This window comes from Taudactylus pleione, unplaced genomic scaffold, assembly GCF_031769625.1.
Source record: "Taudactylus pleione unplaced genomic scaffold, aTauple2 ptg000038l, whole genome shotgun sequence".
Lineage (NCBI taxonomy): Eukaryota > Metazoa > Chordata > Amphibia > Anura > Myobatrachidae > Taudactylus > Taudactylus pleione.
The window spans coordinates 2788010-2814086 of record NW_028284440.1 but is presented as its reverse complement, the minus strand read 5'-3'; the positions used below and the strand labels follow the sequence as shown (position 1 = coordinate 2814086).

At 44.0% G+C, this 26077-nt stretch overlaps 1 protein-coding gene across 1 annotated transcript in view; it reads right to left on the bottom strand.

Moving 5' to 3' along the window:
• Window positions 1–26077, bottom strand: part of LOC148538650 (cathepsin E-like) — a 46751-nt gene that overhangs the window by 7731 nt on the left and 12943 nt on the right. Inside the window, exons 3-6 of the mRNA XM_088452464.1 lie at window positions 13306–13423; window positions 5138–5256; window positions 448–647; window positions 216–338 (exon numbers count right to left, since the gene is read on the bottom strand). Coding sequence (XP_088308590.1) covers window positions 216–338; window positions 448–647; window positions 5138–5256; window positions 13306–13423 — 560 coding nt within the window. The remainder of the gene's footprint in view (window positions 1–215; window positions 339–447; window positions 648–5137; window positions 5257–13305; window positions 13424–26077) is intronic.

Here is a 26077-nt window from a genome sequence, read left to right as displayed (position 1 = left end):
TTATTTGCACAAACATTATTCTAAAATCAATATATTGAAAACTGTGTATTCTATTGTATCTGCTAAACCTGACTATTTGTATTGTAGTAATAGTCTGTGTGTTTTTATTTGACATGCTAAAAATGTCCAAAAATTATTACTTATGTTTTATTGCTGTGTCACAAATCCAAATAGCTACCAAATGCAATACATTGGGTGCTTGTAAAGACACTTACTTATCCAGTCTTATTTGCCAGTAAGCCTTCTCAGTGAGTGGAATCCAGTGAATTGGACCCTTGTACAGGGATTCATCTATCCCCCCTAATATCAGTTCTCCTCCATATTGAAAATCGTCATCTCTGTGAGAGAATACAATGTGATGTTAGCACAAGGAAATAATACAATGCTTTCCCACTCTGTAGTCTTAAGTAACATATATTTTATCTGTAAAGGGTGTTAAATACCAACTTGTTTAAATGGAAGGAGAATATTGGCTCGTCCACTAGATTTTGCTTCAGTATTTGGTCAAATACAGGAACTGCATTACCAACAGCCAGTGAGGGGTATCCAAGGCCCAAAACCCCATCAAACTGTGCCAGAACAAATGTCCGCCCAGGCTCCATGACTGACTGACCGAAATCCTGTCCAACAATGGTCAGGTTACTGATCTGTATGGGGACCGAGGAGCACAAACAAATTGTCAGTGTGAAGTAGATATATAAAATACACATAAATACATGTGAATAATTGAAAAAACAACTGTGAAATATATTCTTATCTTTGGTAACTAGCAATGTAATGGTGCATACACACGGTCAGATTTACTTTCAAATTTGAACGACAACGATTTTAAAAATCGTTCATATCTGAAAGAAAATCTGACATGTGAGGCTGCAACGATGAACAATGCGCGTTCCCATTCATCAGATAACGATATCTGACGTGTTTGCAGTCAGATTTGGTTGATTTCATTCATTTTATTACAGTCTAAAATCGTTCAATCGTTCAAATCGTTTGTAAAATCGTTCAAATCATTGGAAAAATCATTCAATCGTTCATCTGACATATCTAACCGTGTGTATGCACCATGAGACAGGGCCGTAACTAGAGTAGTGCGACCAGTACCATGGCACAGGGCACCGCAGGGCAGAGGGCGCTGTTTGGGCCTGTCAATTTTCCTGTTTATTATCATTCTCTCTTGTAGCTTCCTCTTAATTTATCCCCAGCATCTCCTGGCCTCCCCTATCTCCTCCCTGGCCCTTCCCCATGAGGCCATGGCCCTTTTTCAGCTGCACTATCTTATTTCCCTATTTAAAAAATAGGGGGGAGGGGGCGCCAATGCTCTCCATGGCACAAGGCACCAAAAAGTTGATCCAGGCAGAGACAATACCCTCCACAGCACACCCAGGGGGGTTTTACCCAGCAAAAAAAGCCTGTGTTGGCAAATCATTTACGTGATCACTTCCGGATATGGACTTGCCAGACATAGGAGCCTATTTATCAATCCGTTTTATTACATAAAATTATGCAGAAATTGCAGGTTCTATCTAATTTTATCAATGCAGATTTCATAGAAATCTCTGTCATAGTGCTAATTAGCACAGCAGATCGCAGTCCCCATTATTATCAACGGGAACTATGATCTGACCCCTATGTATTAAACTCCAAAAAGTGAAGCTTTTCGGAGTTTAGCACCGGTAGGTTACACTATCTTCAGATGGTGTAAACTACTGTAAGCCTAAGGGGGGCCCAGGTGCAGGAGATCTCTCCCGCGCAGCCCCTGGCAAGTTCCGGAAGCTGATACTGTGTGCATGCACAGTGTCAGCTTCCCCCGGAGAAGTCTCTCACTTCTGTGAAAGACTTCCCCTAAATGCTGGGGATATAACTCGCGGGGACAGCTGTTACCGCCCCTGCGAGCCGGGATATTGTTATTAAAAATGAAAATATCCCCAGCGAGTTAGGTACATAATAATCGCGGCAGTACCGTAATTATTAGTACATAGACCCCTTAATGCACATAGGTGGCTATCGGGCCCCAAAAGTGCAAGTGGGTTCTTTCCGAACCATCCCTCTCTGATTAAGTATCTGAAGATACTCTCTGAAAATATTTGCGATAATTTAGCCCATATACTACAATTGCTGACCCCATCTTAAAATGGCATTAGCTAGTAAAGCCAAGCTAAGGGGGCCTTTATGCATTCCCTGTAGACAGCTATGGGGACTGCTTTTGCTTTACTCAATGGGAGGAACAAAGCAGATATCTCTGATATCTGATGAGGCACGTCTTTGATAAATAGCCCATACACTAAAAAATTTGGCAAACCTACATAAATAGACATTTTCTGGGGTTTGGACTATATTTTTTTTAGCATGATAAATAAACTCCTTAAAGCCTAATTCATGTATCATAAGGAATTTAATGACCAGTATAAGGCATTCAGTCTGCAGTCTCAGAATGAAATCTGCACCTTTTATATTTAAAAAACCATTTGCCAGATGCTGAACTCTCTTTTTGATTTTAAAGATACTTAGCAGCCCACTGCTGTCTCCTTAACACATGAAGTGCCTACTGGAACAGCTGGGCAAAGGCATGTCACAGTCAGTCATTAACATCACTGATTAAAAAAAAAAATGGTGACGTTGGGGCACCATATTCTACCGTGATGTGTGCAGCCGAACATCTGGCGTCACATGTCAGAGAAATGAATCGCCACCTAAGAGGGTATGCTTTAAGACATGGGTTTCCAAACTTTTGTCTTGTATTGCCATATGAAGTAAAAATTTCAAAGATAAAGAGCAGGATGCACTGTCCTCAAGAATGTGGTCAAACCTCTGAAAATGATGTTTTCGGAGGTTTGACTGCATTCCCCATACGCATAAGGCTTCGGAAAGCTAAACTTTTCTAAGCTTGATCTCGATAGGCAATGCCATCAATAGAAGGTGTTGCCTAATCCAAGTGTATGGACCTATTATCAGAGTCTTTCCCGACAGGGATCCAATAGGATCCTTCCCAGTGTCACCCACGTCTCGCGCATACCCGCTGGCTGTCTTCCGTGCATGTGCAGCAGGACTCTCAGGTCATAAACCCGGAGGGCCTTACACTGCAAAGGACAGTTCTGTTTTCAAAAGCTGTCATTTGCTGTTTTAACCCCAAAACTTCATGCATACAGCGTTAATAAACGGTGCTATGCATGTGATCATTGGCGGGATGCATCCTTCAAACTGTTATGTGTGATGCATACCGCCCAGTGAATGATTTTAGTTAAACTGTGAAATAATAAATTGGCTGTACTAATTGGAGTAATGTATTTATTGGCTATAAGGAGCTGGTTCATAATTTACTTTTTTTTCTTTTGCAATGAACTATCAATTATTTAGGCTATATACAAATTTTGTTGTACAATAGCATTTTACCCTGATGACATTGTCTGTGTCCCCCATCTCCTTTTTTAGGTATGCCCTGCTATTTAGTCAATTTGATGGTCACATTTATCATATACAGTAGGTCTGTGATTTCTATAGTGAAAGACATTCTGGCTGTATCTACTCGCTAACTGTATTTATGTTACTGTTTTAACTGTATCTATGTTACTGTTTTAGCCATGCATCCTGCAAATGCACCATTCAAACAATAGATGTCAGTGTATTCCTCATTTATTTTAATTATAAACTGCCCCTGCATAGGACATAGGGAGTTCTCCCCACAAGATTTGGGCTTCTTAACTGAGACTGGAAGCTGTGTTATGCCACTTTGCTATTACAACACAACAGCTTTGGTATGTATTACAATCCCTCTATTCATTTTAGACCTATATGGAATTATGGGCCTGATTCAGAGCCGGACGCTATTTGCGCTCGCTCTTTCAGAAAATGGGGCCGGATATTTAAATAGAGCGCTCGCTCTTTGCGGTCTGTTGACGCCTCTATGTTTGAGCGAGCGTCTGAAACATGCGCTCGCTATTTTGTAAAGACGCCCCTTGGCCATTCGCATCATACGTCATCTCCGCTATTTATTTGATTAATCGAGTACATCGAAAGGCTTATGAACCGCTCGCTATTCTTGTGGTAGCATTTTCCTACCGCAATCATGTGAGCAGTTCAGGCTAAAAGACAACCAAGTGACGTGGTCGATGACGCTGCTTTGTTAATTATGCACACCCTTAAAACGCCCGTTTTGACCGTTTGGCACGCCTGCGTTCGGATCTCCACCCCCCGTTTTCAAGCACCTTCCCCTGTTACCACCCACAAACGCCTCATCCTGTCACTCAAATTAGCAGGCATTCGCTATTTTGCGAGCACATGATTTCCGACTGCACTGACTGGTTGGCGCATGCGCATTACGACCCATATGCATGCGCAGATGTGCGAACATCGCTCGGAGCGAACGAGCGGCCGCTTACGAGCGGCTCTGAATCAGGCCCTATGTTCTAGACTAGACTGTTCAAACAGTCTAGTCTGTAGACTATTTGAGTGCTCTAACAGTGTACATCCACTAGTAGACTGTGAAACGACTGCACGATTACGACATTGTAATCGTGCAGTCGTTTCACAGTCTGTGCTGTGCCTACACTGAACGATCAGTCACTCAGTGTAGGCACCCACCATCATTCCCGAACATGGCCAATCTGTCATTCAGTGTAGGCACCCTCCCTCATCCCCGAACATGGCCAATCTGTCATTCAGCGTAGGCACCCTCCCTCATCCCTGAACATGGCCAATCTGTCATTCAGCGTAGGCACCCTCCCTCATCCCCGAACATGGCCAATCTATCATTCAGCGTAGGCACCCTCCCTCATCCCCGAACATGGCCAATCTGTTGTTATCGGCAGATTGACCAGCATGTTCGGGCAATGATAGATGTCAAAAACGACCAGCCCGATTTGTGCCCGATTAACAAACGACTGAACGATAACGATGTCGTTATCGTTCAATCGCTCTGTTTAATCGGGTAATGGATGTGCGCCTTAAGATCATGGCGTGGTCTGGCTCCCAGCTCCATATAAGAGCATCAGGGAAGAGACTCCCTTATATGATACATATGGGGACAGTTTATATCAATGAAAGTATGGCCAACATTTATCATTTCCTTCTGTTCACAAAGGTAAATATGTTCTTAGTAAATGAACCTTAAGCATTTATCGCTCTCACGTGAAATTACCTGCAGAGTATCTTTGCCGGTAACACCAACAAGTTGTCCAGTGCCATAATGAATAGAGAAGGTTTTCCCACCATGCTTATATGAAGTGGATAGAAAAGACTTGAAATTCTCATGTACGCCTGCAAATAAATAACACACTTATTTAACACTCTTCTTTTAACACTCTTACTCAGTGGTCCTACTTATGTAAATGGCTTTTATTTACTTTCAACTAGCTACTCAGCAACAGACATGATTTATAGCAGTCAGAAGCGGCCTGTGCTACATAAAATAAATGTGGTATAATGATAAATGTGCATATTGTGTGGTTTTGACATTGTATTGGTGGATTGAGGCACAAATGGGATATCAGGAATGTTTGGAGATATATATATATAAATTAAAGAATATTCGAACACTTCTAATGATTTATATCCACATGTGTGATATTAAATATATCCAATAATAAGCTTGCATAACAAAAATTTATTAATTGTAGCTTATCTGTTATATTCTTTGTTCCTCTCTTGTTAATTTCAAAGTCGTGTCTCCAAACAGAAGTGCCAATGAGATTTTTCATTCCTAATTTTCTAATCATAAATTCTTGTTTTCAATATCTTGGATGGAGATGAGAGACAATAGTGTGATACGTTTCCACAAAATTTTAATAAAACATAACACACTTATCTGATCAAAGAGTAGAGATCCATAACATGTTTCAACACAATTTGCCTGCTTTCATATATTCCGGACTACCTCAAGGGATAACTGAATTTATCCCATGAGAAAGTCTGGAATATATAAAAGTGGACGAAATATGTTAGGGCATGTTATGGACCTCTATACTTTGATCAGCTAAGCCATTGAATATATGTTTTAATGTACGGAGATAGATGTTGTGTGTTTGGAAAATTCTGAACGAAAGGTCTCATTGGAAGAGAAATGAACATGAAATGAGTGACGGATATAACAATAAGCTATAATTGATTCATATTTGGTATGCTAGCTTATGATTGGATTTATTTCATGTTTCACATGTGGATATAAAACATTAGAAGGCGTTTTTATCTTACTAATTTCTCATTTTTTGACTGCTTGGAGAACAGCCAAACCAGACTAACAGCCACCCGAAATTTAAGAGTATATGAGCATTTGATAAAAGGATTTTCTTGTTGAATATAAAAAAGGGATTATTTTATCATATTTATGTGATCTGGGATTTGGTGTTAGCACCTTATGGCACTCTAGTGTGATGGGCTCTGTCTGAGACATACCTGATATCTTCTACACTCACATCAGAGAGTTCCCCAAGTCTCAACACAGTAAATGACACAAAGGATAAAACAGCATGCTATTTTATTTAACTGGATCTCTTCACAAAATCAGGAACCTTCAGCGTATAGTTAGTATCAACAATTTACTCACTATAGCACAGTTTCATATCATGACCATTTCATGTAATTATGCAATACTTCAAATAATATAAATACTTTAGCTAAGAACAGATATCAACAAGAGTTCATGAAATCTATATATATACTATGCCCCACAGTGTAATCCTGTGAATCTTCACTGGCCAGTCATAAGCGATGCACAAATCACTCCTTTAAATACTGTTGCAGTTCCTGAATAAATATGTGACATTTTAATTGAAGCAAATCCTTCTCTCTAGCTGAAGATTCATGAACTAGAAAAAGTTACTGTAATTTCCTTTTGTACTGCACTGGGGTTTACTCCTTTGAGGGGAGGGTTCATTAAAAATCCTTGCTGATGCTAAGACGACTGGGCTGGACTCAGGGCTGGATTAATGGTGGGGTCCAGGCCCACCATCAGAATAGGCCCACAGAAGCAGCTGTGTGTGCTGCTGTAGTCAGGATTTTTTTCCTTCTATAGCAGCTTGCCAGTGCAGTGGCTGTCCGAGGCCCCGTCCCCCCGGCCGCGCAGCCCCCCACCCACCCCTCCCACTTGCCTGCGGCGCCGGTGGTTCAAAAGCATACATATCATGACATCGAATGGAGGGCTTTACTAGCCCTCCCAGCGCTGCTAATGCACAGTGACCCGGCGGCATATCCGTCTTCGCATCACGTGACGTCACTTCGTGTGATATCATATAAGTGCCGCCTGCCACCACCGCACCCTGAAGTATTCCGGCGGCCGGCCCCGACTTTGTCCTCCAGCAAAGGCAGGCTCAGCACTGCAGCTCCGTGAAGCCGGCCTGGCAGCAGCAGTCCTGAGGTAAGGTGCTTGTAAGTACTGCTGGCTAGGCTGCTGCTTTATAGTTATACTAGTATCAATTGTACATAATGTAGGGCAAGCTGAGTTACTTATAAAAGTTTAATAATTATATATAAATTTTGAGTATACTTTCACAAATGTGTAATATATATATATATATACACACACACATACACACACACACATGTGCGTGTGTATATATATATATACATATATATATATATATACACACACTGTGTGCGTATATATACACTGTGTATGTATGTATATATATATATATATATATATATATACACACTCTGTGTGTGTGTGTATGTATGTATGTATATATATATATATATATATATACAAACAATTCTGTGTAGATATATATCTATAAAACACTGTGTGTGTATGTATGTAATACAAATATATATACTGTGTATATACTTGAACAGTGCCGCAACTAGGGGGGGCTGGAGGTGCAGGTATGCCGCTGCCCCCGGCGCCAGTGTCCTCCAGCCTGGCACCACAGGGAGGCTCCAAGCCGGACGCCCGCTGAGATGTTATTACCAGTGGGTGCCCGGCTCCTTCCCTGTAGCGCCACGGTAGCCGGAGGCTGGAGTTATCTCCTGAACTCCAACTTCCGGCTCTTCCCACGGCCTGGGCACTATAGGAGAAATGTCATGATGTCTTTCCCATAGTTCCGTGGAGCAGCCGGGCGGGCCAGGCAGCGGCGGACACAGGAGCAGGGTTTAAGGTAAGTATTGTTTTTTGGAAGCGGCACTACATGGGCATTACTAGGGGGCATTACTATATGGGCACTACAGGGGCATTACCATATGGGCACTACAGTGGCATTACTAGGGGTGATTACTATATGGGCACTACAGGAGCATTACTAGGGGGCATTAATATATGGGCACTACAGGGGCATTACTAGGGGGAATTACCATATGGGCAGTACAGGGACATTACTAGGGGGCATTACTATATGGGGACTGCAGGGGCATTACTATATGGGCACTACAGGGGCATTACTAGGGGGCATTACTATATGGGCACTACAGGGGCATTACTATATGGGCACTACAGGGGCATTACTAGTGGGCATTACTATATGGGTACTACGGGGACATTACTAGGGGACATTACTATATGGGCACTACAGGGGCATTACTATGGGGGCATTACTATATGGGCACTACTAGAAGGGCATTACCTCAAGGGGCATTACTATAGGTGCACTGCTGAAGGGGGCATTACTATAAGGGGGACTGCTGCAGGGGGAATTACGTAGGGGGGCGCCCAAATTACTGTCTTGCCCTAGCTGACAAAAATCCTAGTTTCGGCCCTGACTTGAAGTAGCCAGAACTCACATATAATTATACTGCAACACTCAGGGGTGCTTCAAGAGTTTGAGAGTCACAAATCCACCATGTGTCCCAATCTTTATACAATCACAAAGGAGTACACTCCTTTAATAATAAAAAATCTTCTTTTAGGGGTCTATGTACTAATAATCGTGGACCAGCCACGATTATTATGTACCTAACTCACAGGGGATATTTTCATTTTAAATAAAAATATCCTGGCTATGTGCTACGGGGAACCCTGGCATTTCGGAGAAGTCTTTCACAGAGGGAAGCTGAAGCTGCACATGCGCACAGCATCAGCTTCCGGAACTGGCCGGGGGCTGCGTGGGAGAGATCGAAAGATCTCTCTCCTGCACCTGGAGCCCCCATAGGCTTACAGTAGTTTTCACATTATCTAAAGATGGTGTAAACTACTGTGGCCAAACTCAGAAAAGCTTCACTTTTTGGAGTTTAGTATATAGGGGTCAGATCGTAGTCCCCATTGATAATAATGGGGACTGCGATCTGCAGCGCTAATTAGTACTGTGAAATAGGAGCAATACATAAAATATTTTTATATGTCAAACAGCTTGATACATAAGCCCCTTAATCGTAAATCGTTACGACAGAAACATGAAGTATCCACAATGCATATTAACAGCGTTAATGCCAAACAAGTACACTTCATCTTGTTTATGCTGTTCTGTCTTGAGAATGGTCATACAAATGACCGAAATGTCGACTGGTAAACTATGAAGTTGAATTGAATAAGGCATTCTGGCTGATAATATGCTGTGAATACTTTATGTTTGGGTGGTAACGATTGAAGAGTAAAAGAAGATTTTTCACTATTAAAGGAGAGTGCTCATTTGTGATTGTAAATATATTTATATAAATATATATAGACAGCATGTTTGATTTTTGGATGTCTGAAACAATGGCAAATGCGCAATATTTGAATGAGATAGGAAGGGGCAGGTGCAAGATTAACATTTTTGTCAGGGTGCATAGAAACAAAACTACCAAACTAAATACTCTCACTGGCCAACAATGGTACAGCAGGATCTCAATCGCATTCTTTGTTTACAGCTTACTTGTAGTCTCCCCCGGGAGATTTAGGGTTAGGCTGCGTGGAAGGGGGGGTTAGGTTTAGGCACTTGGCGGGGAGGTTAGGGATAGGCACCCCTAAGGGAGGGTTAGGCACCCCTAAGGGAGACTTAGGGTTAGGGGTGGGGGGGGTTAGGTTAGCGATACTTACTTTAGTGAGCGATCAGGATTTTCACCCCTGCTGGGCTGCCACTGTCAGGATTAGAACCGCCGGCCATGCTAATTCCATGTGGAGATGAAGTGCAGTGATGTTGTGATGGGAAGTAGTGTTGGGAGGTAGATGGCGTTAGTTGCTGTAGCCGATGGGCTACACCGAGCACTATTAGCCGGCAGAGGGATCCGCCACAACCCTCCCCGGCTATGGCGGATGTGCATGTGCAGTCCACATGACTGTGCATGCGCACCACCCCCTGCACTGGCACGGCAGCTATCCGGAGGCATCGCAGGGATGCCCGTGTCCCTGCAAGTCCCGGATGATACATCCGGTCGAAGAGATTGCTTTTTGCAATGCGATCATGGGCTTTACTGGCATGCCCTGATCGCATTGTAAAAGCGATCCTTGATAAATGGGCCCCTTGATCTCTCTCGCCACAGCAGGGTGTCTCTGTGATTTCTAACTTTATGTACATAGTTGCTTCTCACTAGTTGTTCTGCCTGTATTAGCAAGTTTTAACAGTAATAAAGTCCTGGATGTACCTGAGCATTCCCACTCCTTCTTTAATACCTTCCACTACAGGCTAATGTCTCTGAGAAGGGATCCTCACCTTCCCTTGGTGTTTCCTACTGCATTAACCCTCAGTACCTGTCCACTGCTCCACCACAGGGACTGTCAGCATTGCTCACCACTGATATCGGCCTCTGGGGACTGCTCCGCTTGCCACAGGGAGCTCACTGCAGCACACTGACACCGCTGCTGCGGCTACTGTGGTTCAGGCTAGCTGCCTCCCGGGTCCACCTCTCCAGGAACACCGTGCCTCAGATCTGCCTTCTTAAGCCGCATATCCACTACACGATATAAATGAATGATTGAACAATATCGTTATCGTTGAATCGTTCATTAATCGTCCAGTGGATATGCCATCAACGACCAGCGATACGCGCTCCCACTGGTCATTGACGCCATCGCTCATCGCCCAAACCTGCTGTCCAATCTGACGGGGATGAGGTACAGGTTCGAGGATGAGGGAGGGTGCCCACACTGAATGATATATCGTTTAGTGTGGGCTCAATGTCCACTGCGCAATATATTGAACGATTGAACTATAACGATGTCATTAGCGTTCAATTGTTCTTTAGTTGTGTAGTGGATATGCGGCTTTAGACTGAGGGACATGGAGGGAAGCCGGCACTTGTCTCTCAGCTCCATCTTCAAGTCAGCATCACTAGACTGCCGGAGCTTATCATGCTGCACTGCAGTGTATGTACCGCCGCCGTTGATCCTCCTCACAGATTCGCCGGTTAACACTTCCTGCTCAAAGCCACCCTGTCATTCAGCTCTTTCGGTGCACAGCTCCAGTCACCACATAAATCACCTCATGCTAACTCAGGACTCTCCCAACTGACTTACAACGGCCGGTGAGCTCTCTTTTATTCCCTCCGGCCGGGTGCCCGCATATTCCTGGCTGGGGTCGCGTGTATGAACTAGCTGCGGCATGCGGGGAGGTCCAGCACTCTCACCCGCATGTCTGTTCCCGCAGCTATGGCAACCCTGTTTCTGCCCACTGTCACCAATGAATGGTGGGCACGGAATCGGTATAAATGACCGCCGGATCTATGCCAGGTGGTTCAAATACCGACAGTGGATGCCCGATGGAGGAGATCCCGATAAGGTAAGAATTTAACTTATGCCTAACCCTACCCACCCCTTCCCCTAGCCTAACCCTAACCTCCCAAGGGGGGGGGGGATTTGCCTAACCTTAAGTCCTCCCGGGAGCCCTAAAACCTAACCCTCCCCCCCCACGGCTGTCCACGCCCGGCTTACATTTGTTCAGTATGCCAGGCATTGGGCTCCCGGCATAGGGATAATGACAGGCGTCAGGATTTCGATGCCTGTCATTAGTCCCCTGTCGGGATTAGACAGTCGGGAAGCCGGCGGTCGGCATTGCGACCGTCGGCTTCTTGACTGCATCCCGGTGGGCACAGTTAGGGGGCATTACTACTTAACCACAATTTGTTTGTAAAATATATTAACACATTTGAATTCAGGAGCTGGCATAATTATATACACAGTTATGTGTAAGGGTAATGCAGCCAGTGCTAGAATTTCCTCTATATGTGTCTAGTCACTTCTAATGTAAACATTCATCCTAACTGTGTATCTGTTAGCAGTGCAGTGCCTGTTTTTAATATTAAAACCTAATTCTCATTATTTTCTATTGTGTGGATAAAAATTTTCCACTACACATACACAAGGCGGAGGAGGGGCATCACTTTCAGGGGGATGTGTCTCCAAATAGGAAAAAAAAAAGTCCTGATTAACCGGACAGCAAGACAGTGAGGGTCTCATTCAGACCCGGTTGCAAGCGCTGAGCGATCGCAACCGGGTCAATGGTTAGGCCCTGTGCACGCGCAGGGGCGCACTGCGCGTGCGCAAGCCCCTGAGCGAGTGAGAAACTCTCTCGTTCCGGAGCTCGCTACACAAGGGCCAGCTGTCGATGTTGATCGGCCCATTTTGTAGGCGGGGTGGGGGGGTGGTTTCACAAACTGAGGCGTTCCTTAAGGAACACCTACCGTTTTGTGGGCGGCTACACTAACATCAGCAGTGATGTCAGTGGGGAGCTTCCTGCTCGATTAGAGCAGGAAGCTCCCTGGGGCTTGCGGCTGCCGAGACCCATCCTTAGGGTCTCATCGCAAGCCCCTTTGGTCGCGATGGTCAATCACCCTGGTCGGTTGCTAAGCTGTGGGTGGTAACCCACAGCTTATCTAGCGACCAGGAGGCCGCACTTAAAAATAGCAGCGGCCGCCCTCATTCAGAACGAGCGCTCGCTACTTGCGAGCGCCTCTGAATGAGGGCCTGAGTCATCTCAAATCGGAACAGTTGAGAGGTTTGCTTTAGTTCCAAGCTAGGGGAGACATGCCTGATTTGAGGGCCCTGGGAGGTATGTCAGAAGCACTAGTCACTGGGTCGGAGGGGTGTACCCATGTCCCTTTAATGACAGGCTCATGGCCTTATTATCTTGGGGCCATGTTTTCTTTTGCAGTCTGCCTTGATTCAAAGAGTTGGGAAGTGGAGTGTTATGCAGAAGGCACAACCCTATTAAACTACCAGCAAGTTTTTAGAGTGTGAAATAAAAATAAAAACCAGAGCACCTTGAGGGCAACAGTGCTATGAGGCAGCAATGCCAACCACTGTGCTGTTATGGCACCACTTTTAGTACTGTGTGTTGTTTGTAAGCATTATGTTTACATGTATTTGAAAGTCTGCCAACATGTGTGAGCATGTCTGTGAACACTGTTCCCCTTTTGGCCTCAACAAAGAAAATATATTTAACAATGAATATATTGAAATCTTACGGCATGCTTCACTGAAGCAGAAAGAGGATGGGATCCAAAAATTGGAAGATCCGGTGTCAAAGACCACACTGAAGTTCTGGGGAGGAGTTCCAATGCTGACCACACCATAGTACTGAGCCTGCAGACAGACATTATTTCACCACAAAATAATACAGGAAAGTTAGAAAAAGAAAAGGTACCTACAAATACAATGCATAATGTAACCTAAGAGAAGTAGTGGATCTGCAGCTACATTATTTCTCACATGACTGAATTTGTTTTAATGACTGACCAACAATATGAATGATCTGGTGAAGGTTCAATGTGTCACTCTTATGGGATTTTGTTGACTGGAACCCTTGGGCTGACTTCCTTGTTGGGACAGTGGATGACGTTGGGAGGCTGTAGGAGACTCCTCCTCATGCAGACTGACTACTAGAAGAATGGACGAGGGCCAGAATAGGGAGCAGGTGTGGGTAGCCGACTGGGAGGTCTGGAGACCGAGTGAGGTACTGATAGTGCTAAGATCAGAGGTCTGTGTCGGGTACTAGTAGCAGGGAGCTCTTATGGACTTTGGCAGACAGACAGAAATAGATGACTAGTCCTTGCGGGCTATAGCCAACAACTGGAGGCAGATAACATAGTCCAAATAGACAATGGAATAGATGCAGAGGCAAACTGAGCCAGGAGCCAGGAAAAGGTCTCCAAGTTGTTCATTAACTGGTTATAATGCAGATCCAGGTTTATATAGGGTGCTCTTAGTGCTGATAGGCTGAGCAGTCACGTGACTGGGGCAGCTGGAATCCGATTGGTTGGAGGCACTCAAGTGAGCAGCACCAAGATGGTGGTGACAATACATTACAGACACGGGAGCCGCAAGGAGGAGGACACTGACCCTGAGAGCAGTAGAGCAGACAACCCCCTCAGAGATGCCACACTCAGCTAGGACGATCCCAGATGGCACCCAGGAGACACAGCCGGATCAGGTAATAGGGACTAAGGCAGAGGGTTCCCAAACACAGTCCACAAGACTCCACAACAGTTCAGGTTTTAGAGCTATCCATGGTTGAGCATAGGTGGTTAAATCAAATTGACTGACGTACTAATTAAGTGACCTGTGGTCAAGTATGGATATCCTTAAAATCTGGACTGTTAAGCTGGGCATCCACTATACAATTATCTGTCAGATATCTGTCCAATCTGGCTGGTTGGAATGAAAACCTGGTAATGTATGGGAGCAAATGACAGTCGACCATATGGTTTTAAACACAAAAAAAGGACAAAAAAATTTTCAAATTGGTTAAATGTGTGTGTTTTAACCAATTTGTCTGAACAACCATTTTTGGCTATTTTCCAGTGTTTGTGAGCAAATGGACAACTGTCATACATTACCAGGTTTTCATTCCAACCAGCCAGATTGGACAGATATCTGACAGAAAATTGTATAGTGGATGGCCAGCTTTAGGTTACTTTGAGAAATTATGGACTAATGGGTAGATGTACTAAGCCTTGGAGAAAGATAAAGTGGAGAAAAATAAAGTACCAACCTATCAGCTCCTAACTAATTTTTCAAACACAGCCTGCAACATGATAGTTAGGAGCTGATTGGTTGTACTTTATCTCTCTCCAAGGCTTACTACATCTCCCCCTAAGTTCCCGATATGTGACACAATGTATGCTAACTAGTTACTCATCATACACACAGTTGTCATATTCAGGTGGGTCAAGTTAAGACTGATGGCCTGATTCAGTTTGGATCGCAATATAGCGTACGAATGCAATTTTACTACGAATATATGTTAATCCATAGCAATCGCTATGCCGCCGCACCACTACATAAGGACACCCACTTCACCTACACGCAGATCTGTAATGTTTAACAAACATTGGTACAATCGAGTACCATCGGACCCATACACACAGTTAAGGCAGGTCAGACCTCACTCAGGAGTTGCTAACTGCAGCGCAAGCTGTGATGCCTCAGGCTGCGTATGGTATCGCAGTGGATAATTTATGCATGCCCATGCACAGGGCCGCAACTAGGGGGGGGCTGAGGGGTCATGTGCACCGGGCGCCATCCTCCAGCGGCACCGGCCACACACTTCTCTGTGCCGGAGGTCTGCAGATAGAGACCTCTGGCAGTGGTGCGCGCCGGACAGTGGACACTGAAAAATCGGCGGAAGATCCCGCCCTCCCTCCTCCCCTCGGAAGTTAGGGTAAGAGCTCAGGGGGTGGGAGGAGGGGGCGGAGAGGGAGTGAGAGGGGCGGCAGTGCTGCACAGGGTGCACTGCCGTCTAGCTACGACGCTGCCATGCAACAGCATTGAAATGCACTGGCATCTGCGTTTTTCTGACCACCATCCCCATCACCACCCACAAACGGCACTAAATGTCATTCACTCTGCAGTCCCGATCGCAATGACTGGTTTGCGCAGGAGCACTGCGATGCATGCACAGAACGTAACAATCGGCCTATTGCATGTGTATTAGAAACACATATAATATATATATATATATATATATATATAAAAACACTGTTACTATATAAGCTGTTGCACACAGCGGGGGATTGAAAAGACAAAGGCCCTGATTCAGACCCACTCACGAGCGGCTGTCCGCTCGCAAGTGGGTCGATGGTCTGCACTGTGCATGCGCACGACGGAGGGAGCTCCGTCGTGCGCATGCTCGAGACGCGATGAGCGAAGGACTTTCCTTCGCTCATAGTGTTTGATCAAAGGGGGCGTGCTGTCGATGTTGATTGACAGCACGCCCCCTTTGGTGGGCGTGCCGGGGGTGTGCCTGCCAGACGGAGGCGTTCCCAAGGGAACGCCTACCGTCAGAAGCCGGCCCACTGACATCACTAGTGATGTCAGTGGGAGTGATTTTGGCTCTGATAGAGCCAAAATCACTCCTGGCCTTGCGGTTGAGAAACTCAACCGCAGGCTTCTGCTCGCAGTGGCGATGGTCGCGATGGTCAATACCATCGCGACCATCATCCTGCACGCTCGTATATGCTGTGGGTGGTGACCCACAGCTATACGAGCGTCCAGGAGGACGCTCCATATTAATGGAGGTGGGCCCTGATTCAGAGCGAATCAAGGCCAAAAGTCTATAGTTATGTAGTTATGGTAGGGGGGCACCAAATTGCTGCTTGCCCCGGGTGACAAAAATCCTAGTTTCGGCCCTGATATATCTATCAGTGTGTACCCAACTTAAGGAGTGTGTGTCTGATCACTTCAGATTTCTAGCACAGCTACCAGTGATGGCGATCTTATCCTCAAACATTCTCAAGCTCTGGAGGAGATGTAGTGATTTAGCAAATAACAACAATGAACCTATACCACTGTGACATGAATGCGTGACCACATCTCACGGGTCCCAACTAAATGGAAACAGTTGGGAATTATGTTAGGTAAATTTACTAACAGGTCTCAGCAGAAATAAACTGTTTAAGAACATTATATAAAATAAACGGTGACTTATGACGTAGGATCCCGGTGTGCAATCAACTCGAGGTCTCTAAAGTGTTTGCTGTTAGCTTGGGCTTATTTGTTTCCTGTTCTTTTGGAAAGTAGCAGGTTGTTCATGTTTGTTAGTGTCCACTCTATAATGAAAGAGGACATGAGACTCAATATAGTTAATTCAGTATTTTCATTTGCAACTGAAGGGATTTTTAGCTTGTGATGGGAGAGTAGGCCACTTGTTGTTAAGTGATCAATCTCTTCCGTGAATCACCAGAACCATGGCGCAGTCTTGCCTCTCACATGGTAATTGCCCTTAAAAATTCTAGGTCTGCAATGCATCCTGCAAATAGCGCTTAACAAATGTTCCAGAGGAAGACCATTGAGCCGCTCACACAACTATGGATAGAGGAACCCTGTCTGGGGCTGCTAATTGGTAACTGTTTTCCATATTAAATGGCCACTGTGTTTTCTCTTACATTAATAATTGTTGAAGAATCTAGCTTCTTATTGCATGTTTTCTGCAAGCAATGAAGAGTTCTAAGATATATTTATATTAACCGTTTGGAGCTGTTCTTTCTAAGGATGAAGCCAGACAAACTACTGCACACAAACTTCAGGTCATATTCCCCCAACTCTGTGTCTAAGCTATATATTTTAGTTCTGCCTCTCAGAATGATGTGATATCCATCTGGGGTGAATGTAAGCCAGGTATTGGCTGTTCAAGAGGACATTTTCCAGCTCTCTGAAGGGCTTTTTGTATTATTATTGCGCTTAATACCTGAGAGCAACTTTCTGTCATTATGACAACATTGGTCCTCCTATAGGAATTCTGGACCAAACAGATCTCCATTTTCTATGTTGGGTAATCAACCACCATAAGCTGGCCACACATCTAAAGATTATCTGTCCAACCAGCCAACTAGTTGATTGGTTGGAATGAAAATCTGGTAAGGAATACAATCAGTAATTTGCTTCCAAACGCTGGAAAATGGACCAAAACTGTTGTTTGAACAAATAGTTTAGATCAAACATTTAACAAACTTGTCTGAACGACCATTTTCATCTGTTTTCTGGCATTTAGGAGCAAATTGCAGATCGGCATTTACTCCCATACGCTACCAGATTTTCATTCCAACCAATCAACAAGTTGGCTGGTTGGATGTAAGTTGGTCTAGTGTGTGGCCAGCTTTAGAGTTCTAGCCACATAAACCAGCTAACACCTGGTAGGATGCATACAAGTTACCTAAACATGTGGCCTTGGCTTTAGCTGCAGATTGAATCATTGCCATCTTAGAGGCCATAATGGATACTGTGGAAGTTCAGCAACTTGATTTACTTTATCTAGAGTAAAAAGGAGAGGACATACAATATCCGCAAACTTAAACTGGATATTGCCGATGAGCTGGACAGTTACTGTTTTTACATCTTTTCCCGCTATTGCTACTACCTGTAGAACAAAGTCAATTGCTAGTGACAATAGTGCTCAGATATATGGTATTCTAGTACAACTTTGCAACATTAACTCATTCTCTTTTATCAGAGAAGGCCTAAAGGCTAAGCATATAAAATTAAATAGTGCAGACTCAGGGTCCGTAGCCCACAAATCTGATTTATATGGGAAGATGGCTGAAACAAAGACAGACATATTGTTTAAGATGCCCAATCTGCTGTTGTAGGGTCAGGCACAGGTTCTTCATCAGAAAGGAACTCAAATAAGTATGTATAAGGTTCTCTTCCTATGCCTGGGCTGAGTGGGTTGATGCACCATATTTTTTTCCACCAGTAAGTCTCCAGTAGAACAAAAGGTATGTCTTATGTTGGCCTTAGACAGGCGCGTTGGATGTTAGTGCTTATGCAGATAAGAGTTGGCATTCACTCACTCCCACATTGACGCATGTAAGTGAAGAGTGAATCCTGCCCCTCTGTCACAGGGAATCAGTAAATTTGATTATCTTTTGGACTGTGATAAGTAATTGGTGCCAAACACTTCAATCTTATTGTTTTGCCAATTGGGCACAACTGCATTACTTATCGTGCTTGTTGCTCCCAAATGCACTGTGTTAAGCCGCATAAATCATAAAGTCCAGGTTAGAGCACCCATATGGCCGTTTGGGCACCCAAAAGACCGACTTTTCCTCACCACCTCAGGAGGGGGAAATCAGAAATCTGGGCACCCCCGGTGCTCGCGCCCCATCGGAGCAACAATTGAATAGCTAACTAACAATTGGAGCAACAATTGAATCACTCCTGTGTCTAATTGCTCCAATATGGCACTACTAATTGGCCCTACAGATACTCGCTCTAGCATAAGGTAGTAAATTTGGCTTCTGCAGCTGCTCGCAACTACAGCCACTTTGTGTGTGTCTCAGAATAGGCCCAGGGAACAGGTGCCAGGAGCACAATTAAAGAGTTATAGAAGGGGAGCCTATGGCAGACAATGGGTAGCACTAGTCATGCCATTCAGTGATGCAGACATGCCCCTTCCTTGTCACACCACCTCTCCCAATATGCCCACGTCCAATGCTGGGAGGCATGTCGTACACAATATTGAGGTTGCAAAAAGCCCTGGCATAGACATCTAGAAAAGCCTTATACAGAGGGCATTTATTCAAAATATGACAGTCTTTAATTTAGTTACTACCAAATTTATGCTCTAACTTATGTTAACATTTTTAATTACTTACTTTGATAAATTACATATTAATCCTCTTTGTGCTCTCCATGACAACACAGAAATGAAACAGTACAATCCTATTTCTTTAAGCTTACTTGTATCCTATGCACAGTGGAGGTAGTCATTTTGTGGGCAATTGTATTTAGGAGAATTTCATCTCTGTAATGCATACTCTCCTGCTGTGCCGGAATATGCAAGACACTCACAAATTTTGGTAAATTTGGCAGAATAGCCCACCCTTCTGAATCCCGCCCACTTCCCCAGTGTAGTGGGTGGGACAGGGGCAGGATGATGTGAATCACTACATATTGGAAGTGAAGCTGAGGCCTTCATGACACAAATTGGTCTCCACTGTTCGTGTCATCAAGGTGTACCCCTGTTATCTAATGGAAAGTAGCACCAAAAGGAATCCTGTGGTTTCTAGTAAATTTATAGGCGGCATTCTCCTGAATTTTATCTGATCCAAACAAAACGTTTTTGTCAACTGTGTACAGACCAAACGCAAATGGAAACTGGGTGGAATGCAGGTTTTTATTCTCAGCTCACAATAAGTTTTCTGTCCAATTTATCAAGCACTATTACAGTATTTTCAGTTAAACACATAACAATTGGTGATTTTGTCCAGAAACGAGTTGAATATTAATAGCCCAGACATGTTTCTGTCAAATAACTTTTCTAATTTATGTGAACATGCACTGTTTGTAGCAAGCCAGAAATTTCTAAGATAAAAATGATCTCTTACAGGGTAAAGCACTACTTTTCTCGCACACACAATCAGTAGCTATCTATTTTTAGAAGTGTGTCAGATAACTAAAATGCAGAGAGCCACATTCCAAACTTTGGTATTACATGAAAAACACCCACACAAATTCTTGTGCCATAAGGGTTCTCATTCTGTCATCTGAACTCACGTCCATGTTTTGTGGATCTCCTCATAGGAGCGTATGTGGATGTATCAGATTGTTGAGACAGGTTATTCCACCGCTACAGGTGTAATTCACAAAACATGTGTCAGGACTACATTCTTGCCCTATACCAGGGTGGGAATGAAAGGAAGAGGTGGGCGTGACTAGTTGATGCAATTTGCTTGATTATGGGCCTCATTTAGGGTTAGATGTAAGCTTTTCCTTACTTTGCACCCATACCAAATGTTTCCATATGTAGATAAGACATGCTTGCCGACAATGTGACTGCCTATACTGGCATAGCAGGGGGGGGGGGGGGGGGGCGCATGACACTAATTTGGGGGCGGATTGGGGGCGTTAAGCAAAAAGAAAAAAAAGTGGAGCACTGAGTTCAGAGATCATCAGTAAATGACTGGCAGCTGACACAAGGGGATTTCTGCCCAGATACCCCAAGCAAGGCCAAGAAATCAAATGAAAATGTGTCTGAGCCTGAATTTACTGAAACATACGAACAAGCCAAGAATGATAATTAAAATGAATTTATTAATACAATAGCAACAATTTGGCTTGTTAATGGACCTGCAGTTCCTAAGATAAACACAATAAAATCACTTTAGCAGAGACAATGTATCACTCTGCATATAAACACCAATGTAGGATACTTTGTGCTAATTCCCAGAGGGCACAAATTAATAATGTCAATAAACACAATAAAATCACTTAGCAGAAACAATGTGTCACTCTACATATAAACACCAATATAGGATACTTTGTGCTAATTCCCAGAGGGAACAAATTAATAAAGTCAATGATAATTTATTTCAGCATGTACAAAGTCTGATGTATTGAAAAAGTATTGGTTTACTCATAGTGGACAGACCAAAATTACGAGAAATTACGAGTAATGACCGGGGGCCCGCAGTGATTGTGCGGCCATTCACCACTCCAAATAAGGTCAGTCCTGGACATAAACCGGAGTCACAGATGGTAAGTGCAGCTAGCCGTTGTTGTCCTGGGCGAAATTTGCAGACAGCCAGGAATCGGCTGCCAGACATGGAGCAGCCGGAATGACTGGTCACTTGATTCAGTAGGTGACTGCAATAATAGGATGCGGATGACTGTGGAGGGCAGACAGCCCAGGCTCCTTACCCCAGCTGGTTCACAATAAGCTGTGGTGGATAAAGGCGAGCGGCAATACAGTCCAAAACGCCGTACTCCGTGTTCATACACTCCGGTGTGTTGTATGCCAAAATGACGGGCCTCGGGCAACAAAGCACAAAGGCTACCAGTAGCACCGGTGATCCAAGGAATATCAGCAGCTCAAATAAAGTGACCTGTAAACCTTGACGCGTTTCTCCTGGATCACAGAGGTTTTTTCAAAAGGCAGGATTGGAGGCGCGATTGCGCAATCGCATCATCACGACCACGCCCCCTCCACACTGTCGAGATTACTGTCATTGAGCAGCCAGGGGCGGGGCTACAATGACGCGATTCAGCGCAAATCGCGTCATCGGCTCCCCTGTACTGCCCTATTACAAGGGGGAAGCGGACGCCAAAGGGGAGGTGCGGGCCGGCCGGGAAACTTGCCCAATCTTCCGGGGTGCCGGGAGCACCACCTGATTTTCGGGAGGCTCCCGACCATCCCGGGAGAGTAGGCAAGTATGAAATAAGAGCATATCAGACATGTAGTCAGAGGTGTAACTAGGTTTTTTGGTGCCCAGGGCAAATAGAAAAATGGCGCCAAAGCCCCCCCAAAATGCTAAATCTATAAAAGAATTATAGAAATCTTATATAGATAAATAAACTGGTTAATTGCTATAAATCTTCACACAGAATTGAATAAAAAATTGTCAAAAGTATATTAGCAAAGTGATCAGTGAAATGTAACCACATTTATATGTACATTATTCTTATGTGTGCTATAAAAATTAAACAAATGTGATTTTGTTGTGACCCTTGGTCACTAGATTTATTTATTGTTTGTTGCACCTATTATATGTATTTATTACCATATTCTATCTGTATTATTGTGTGGGGTGTGATTTCTGGAATTTGTCCATCGGTTGGTGAAACCATCAATGGTCACCCATTGCATAGGTGGTTACCATCGATGGCCACTTGCAATATCACCATCGACTTAACCATCGATAAAAACCACACCGATGGTCATCCCTACCCAGAAGGAAAGAACCTCAGTAGACTTGGAGTAGGGATGGCCATCGACCATCGATTGATTCATAATCATCGTTGGATTATGGCCAATGTTGAATGCTTTTGCCACTGATGGGGAGAACCAGATGGTTTCCCTCCATCGATGTCTAAGCAAAACCAAATGTTTTTTGTTTGTTTTTTACAAGGTGCTGAGACACTAAGCTTAGCTTTGCTCCCGGCACCGGCAAAGCCCCACCCCCAGTTTCTGATTGGCCCACAGACCAGTCAGTCAAAAAACAAAAGAAGAAGTTGGGGGAATCAGAAACCGCTGTTCACCAGTGTATGAAGATTCTGGGGGCTGCCCAGCACAAGCACCCACAGTGACGTAAACGTGGGATGTCTCGAGGCTCCATCCCAGTTTTCCCGATGCGCCGTCCCTTTTCGCGAAGCCCCAACCCTTTTTCGGACGCGCACGCCATAGGTGCGTGACCTGTCCCTCTTTGGTAAACTGGAATGTTGGGAGGTATGTATGTATACTATATAGTCTATAAAATAGATGTAAATATATGTAACCTATATAACTAAGATATCATTGAAGTTACGCAAACAATATGCTTGCTAAATATATGGAGGCTGTGTATATGTGTATTCACATGTCTATATTGCATACATGTGCCAACGTTTACATTTGTGGTATACATATAATGCATTAATTGTGATAAGACAATTGGGGATATAACGACGTTTATATTTGTAAGTGCTTTTGAAATATTGATGCAAAAAGTGAGCAGAAAAACTGCTACTGTTCCTGGCGCTGTTGGATAAATAAATTAGTAGTATTATCACCACAAAACCGGCTGCAAGTAATAGTGGTCTGGTTAGGACCAAAGAGAAAAATTTGTTAAATCAAAAGCAAAAATCCAATGTGTATTGATTACTGCGCCAGGTTTTGAGATGCATAAAATCAAATCCACAGTATGTTTTAATATAAATCTATAGGTCTGCTTTCTAATATAAACACTTGAGGCTTGTTTAATAAATCACTGGTTTATTCAGTAGCGCAAATACTTTATATAGAATAATAAAAATAATATAAAAGACAAATCATTACATAACAACAAAGTGACATACACAAATAAAACTGAAATATAGGTTTCTAAATTGTATCGTGATTCCTAGCCACACAGATAGTTAACTAATATGTTGCAATAAAAGAGCAACTAAATTCATGAAATTGATTCTTTTAGATCCGTTTGTTTGATCTCAAGATAGAGTGTGAATCTACTATTCAATAAAGTCACTGATTTAGTGCATTGTACATACATAAAAAAGCACTGAGTAAATACACTGCTGTAAACTGCTGTTCTGTGCACTCTAGTGTCTCAGTCGTGCACCTGTATAAGCAAGGTTACCTTTAGCAGTGCCAGATTAAGGTCCACATGAGCCTGGAGCTGAAACGTATGAAGGGCCTATTGTGTGTCACCGCAGGGGAGTTTGATAAGCGCTGTTGTGATGTGACTAGTGATGTGTGGGCAGGGGCGTATCTATAATGGGTGCAGGGTGTTCAGGGCACACGCTCCCCCGGGGCCAGGGGGGGCCCACACCGCACACCCTGCACCCATAGATAATTATACTTACCTCTCCGCCGATTCCCGAAGTGCTGCTCCACAACACCAGACCGGCGCTGTAGAGCAGCACAAACTCACTGGGAAAATGAGCAACGGCCATTTTCCCAGTGATCCGCACATGCACAGAAAAGATGTCCCCGGGAAAGTAGGCGCAGGCACCATTTCCCCGGAGACTCGCACATGTGCTGTAGATTCTGGCATGAAGCCAGGATCTACAGTGATCAGTGCCGCTGAGCCGCTGTCAGAGAGGAGGGGGCCCAAACAGAGGCTGCACACGGACCCCCTTCTCTCTTAAAACGCCCCTGTGTGGGGGCATGCTTAGTGTATAGCTGTGGTCTACACAGAATGTGTGGCTATCTCCATGGAGGGCATATGTGACATCTACCTTCAACCACTTTATAGTGGAGCTATAACAAGAAAATAAATTGTGAGTGAGAACTGTATGGTTTGCCTTTCCTTTACATTAATAAGATAAGAAAAAAATCCAAAATTGTTCACTGATTTTGGCATATTTCTATAAGTGTCCATCCCACATCCCTAACCACTGCAGTAAAGTAATAAATGAACTGTCTTTTTTGCTGCTGTTGTTTAAAAAAAAATAATGGCAATGCTGGACCATGGCAGCAATGGCTAACTTTTACCGCGCCTGTAGCAAGGTAACAACTTGGTAGATTTGTGGTTCTTACCTTGTTACAGACGCAGTCAAAATAATGGTGATGTGGTGGTCCATAAAAATATCTCCCCCCGGAAGGGGTTGTAGAATGCAAACTTTCTATCATGCAGTACCAGTTATGTAATCTATTTTATTAGTAGAGAGAGAGAGAGAAAAAAAAATTATATATATATATATATATATCTCAGAGAGCATCACAGGGACTTCCATATAATATAGAGTGCAATATACTGCCTTATATTACAGAGGGCTTGCCATACAATACAGAGAACATCGCAGTGAGTGCCATATAATACAGAGAGCATCGCAATGAGTGCCGTATAATACAGAGAGCATCACAGTGAGTGCCGTATAATACAGAGAGCATCACAGTGAGTGCCGTATAATACAGAGAGCATCGCAGTGAGTGCCATATAATACAGAGATCATCGCAGTGAGTGCCGTATAATACAGAGAGCATCGCAATGAGTGCCGTATAACACAGAGAGCATCGCAGTGAGTGACGTATAACACAGAGAACATCGCAGTGAGTGCCGTATAATACAGAGAGCATCGCAGTGAGTGCCGTATAATACAGACAGCATCGCAGTGAGTGCCGTATAACACAGAGAGCATCGCAGTGACTGCCGTATAATACAGAGAGCATCGCAGTGAGTGCTGTATAATACAGAGAGCATCGCAGTGTGTGCCGTATAATACAGAGAGCATCGCAGTGACTGCCGTATAACACAGAGAGCATCGCAGTGACTGCCTTATAATACAGAGAGCATCGCAGTGAGTGCCCTATAATACAGAGAGCATCGCAGTGAGTGCCCTATAATACAGAGAGCATCGCAGTGAGTGCCCTATAATACAGAGAGCATCGCAGTGAGTGCCGTATAATACAGAGAACATCGCAGTGAGTGCCGTATAATACAGAGAGCATCGCAGTGAGTGCCGTATAATACAGACAGCATCGCAGTGAGTGCCGTATAACACAGAGAGCATCGCAGTGACTACAGAGAACATCGCAGTGAGTGCCGTATAATACAGAGAGCATTGCAGTGAGTGCCGTATAATACAGACAGCATCGCAGTGAGTGCCGTATAATACAGAGAGCATCGCAGTGACTGCCGTATAATACAGAGAGCATCACAGTGAGTGCCGTATAACACAGAGAACATCGCAGTGAGTGTCCTATAATACAGAGAGCATCGCAGTGAGTGCCGTATAATACAGAGAGCACTGCAGTGTGTGCCATATAATACAGAGAGCATTAAGTGACTGCCATGTAAAGAGTAGTGAGTGCCAATAATACTG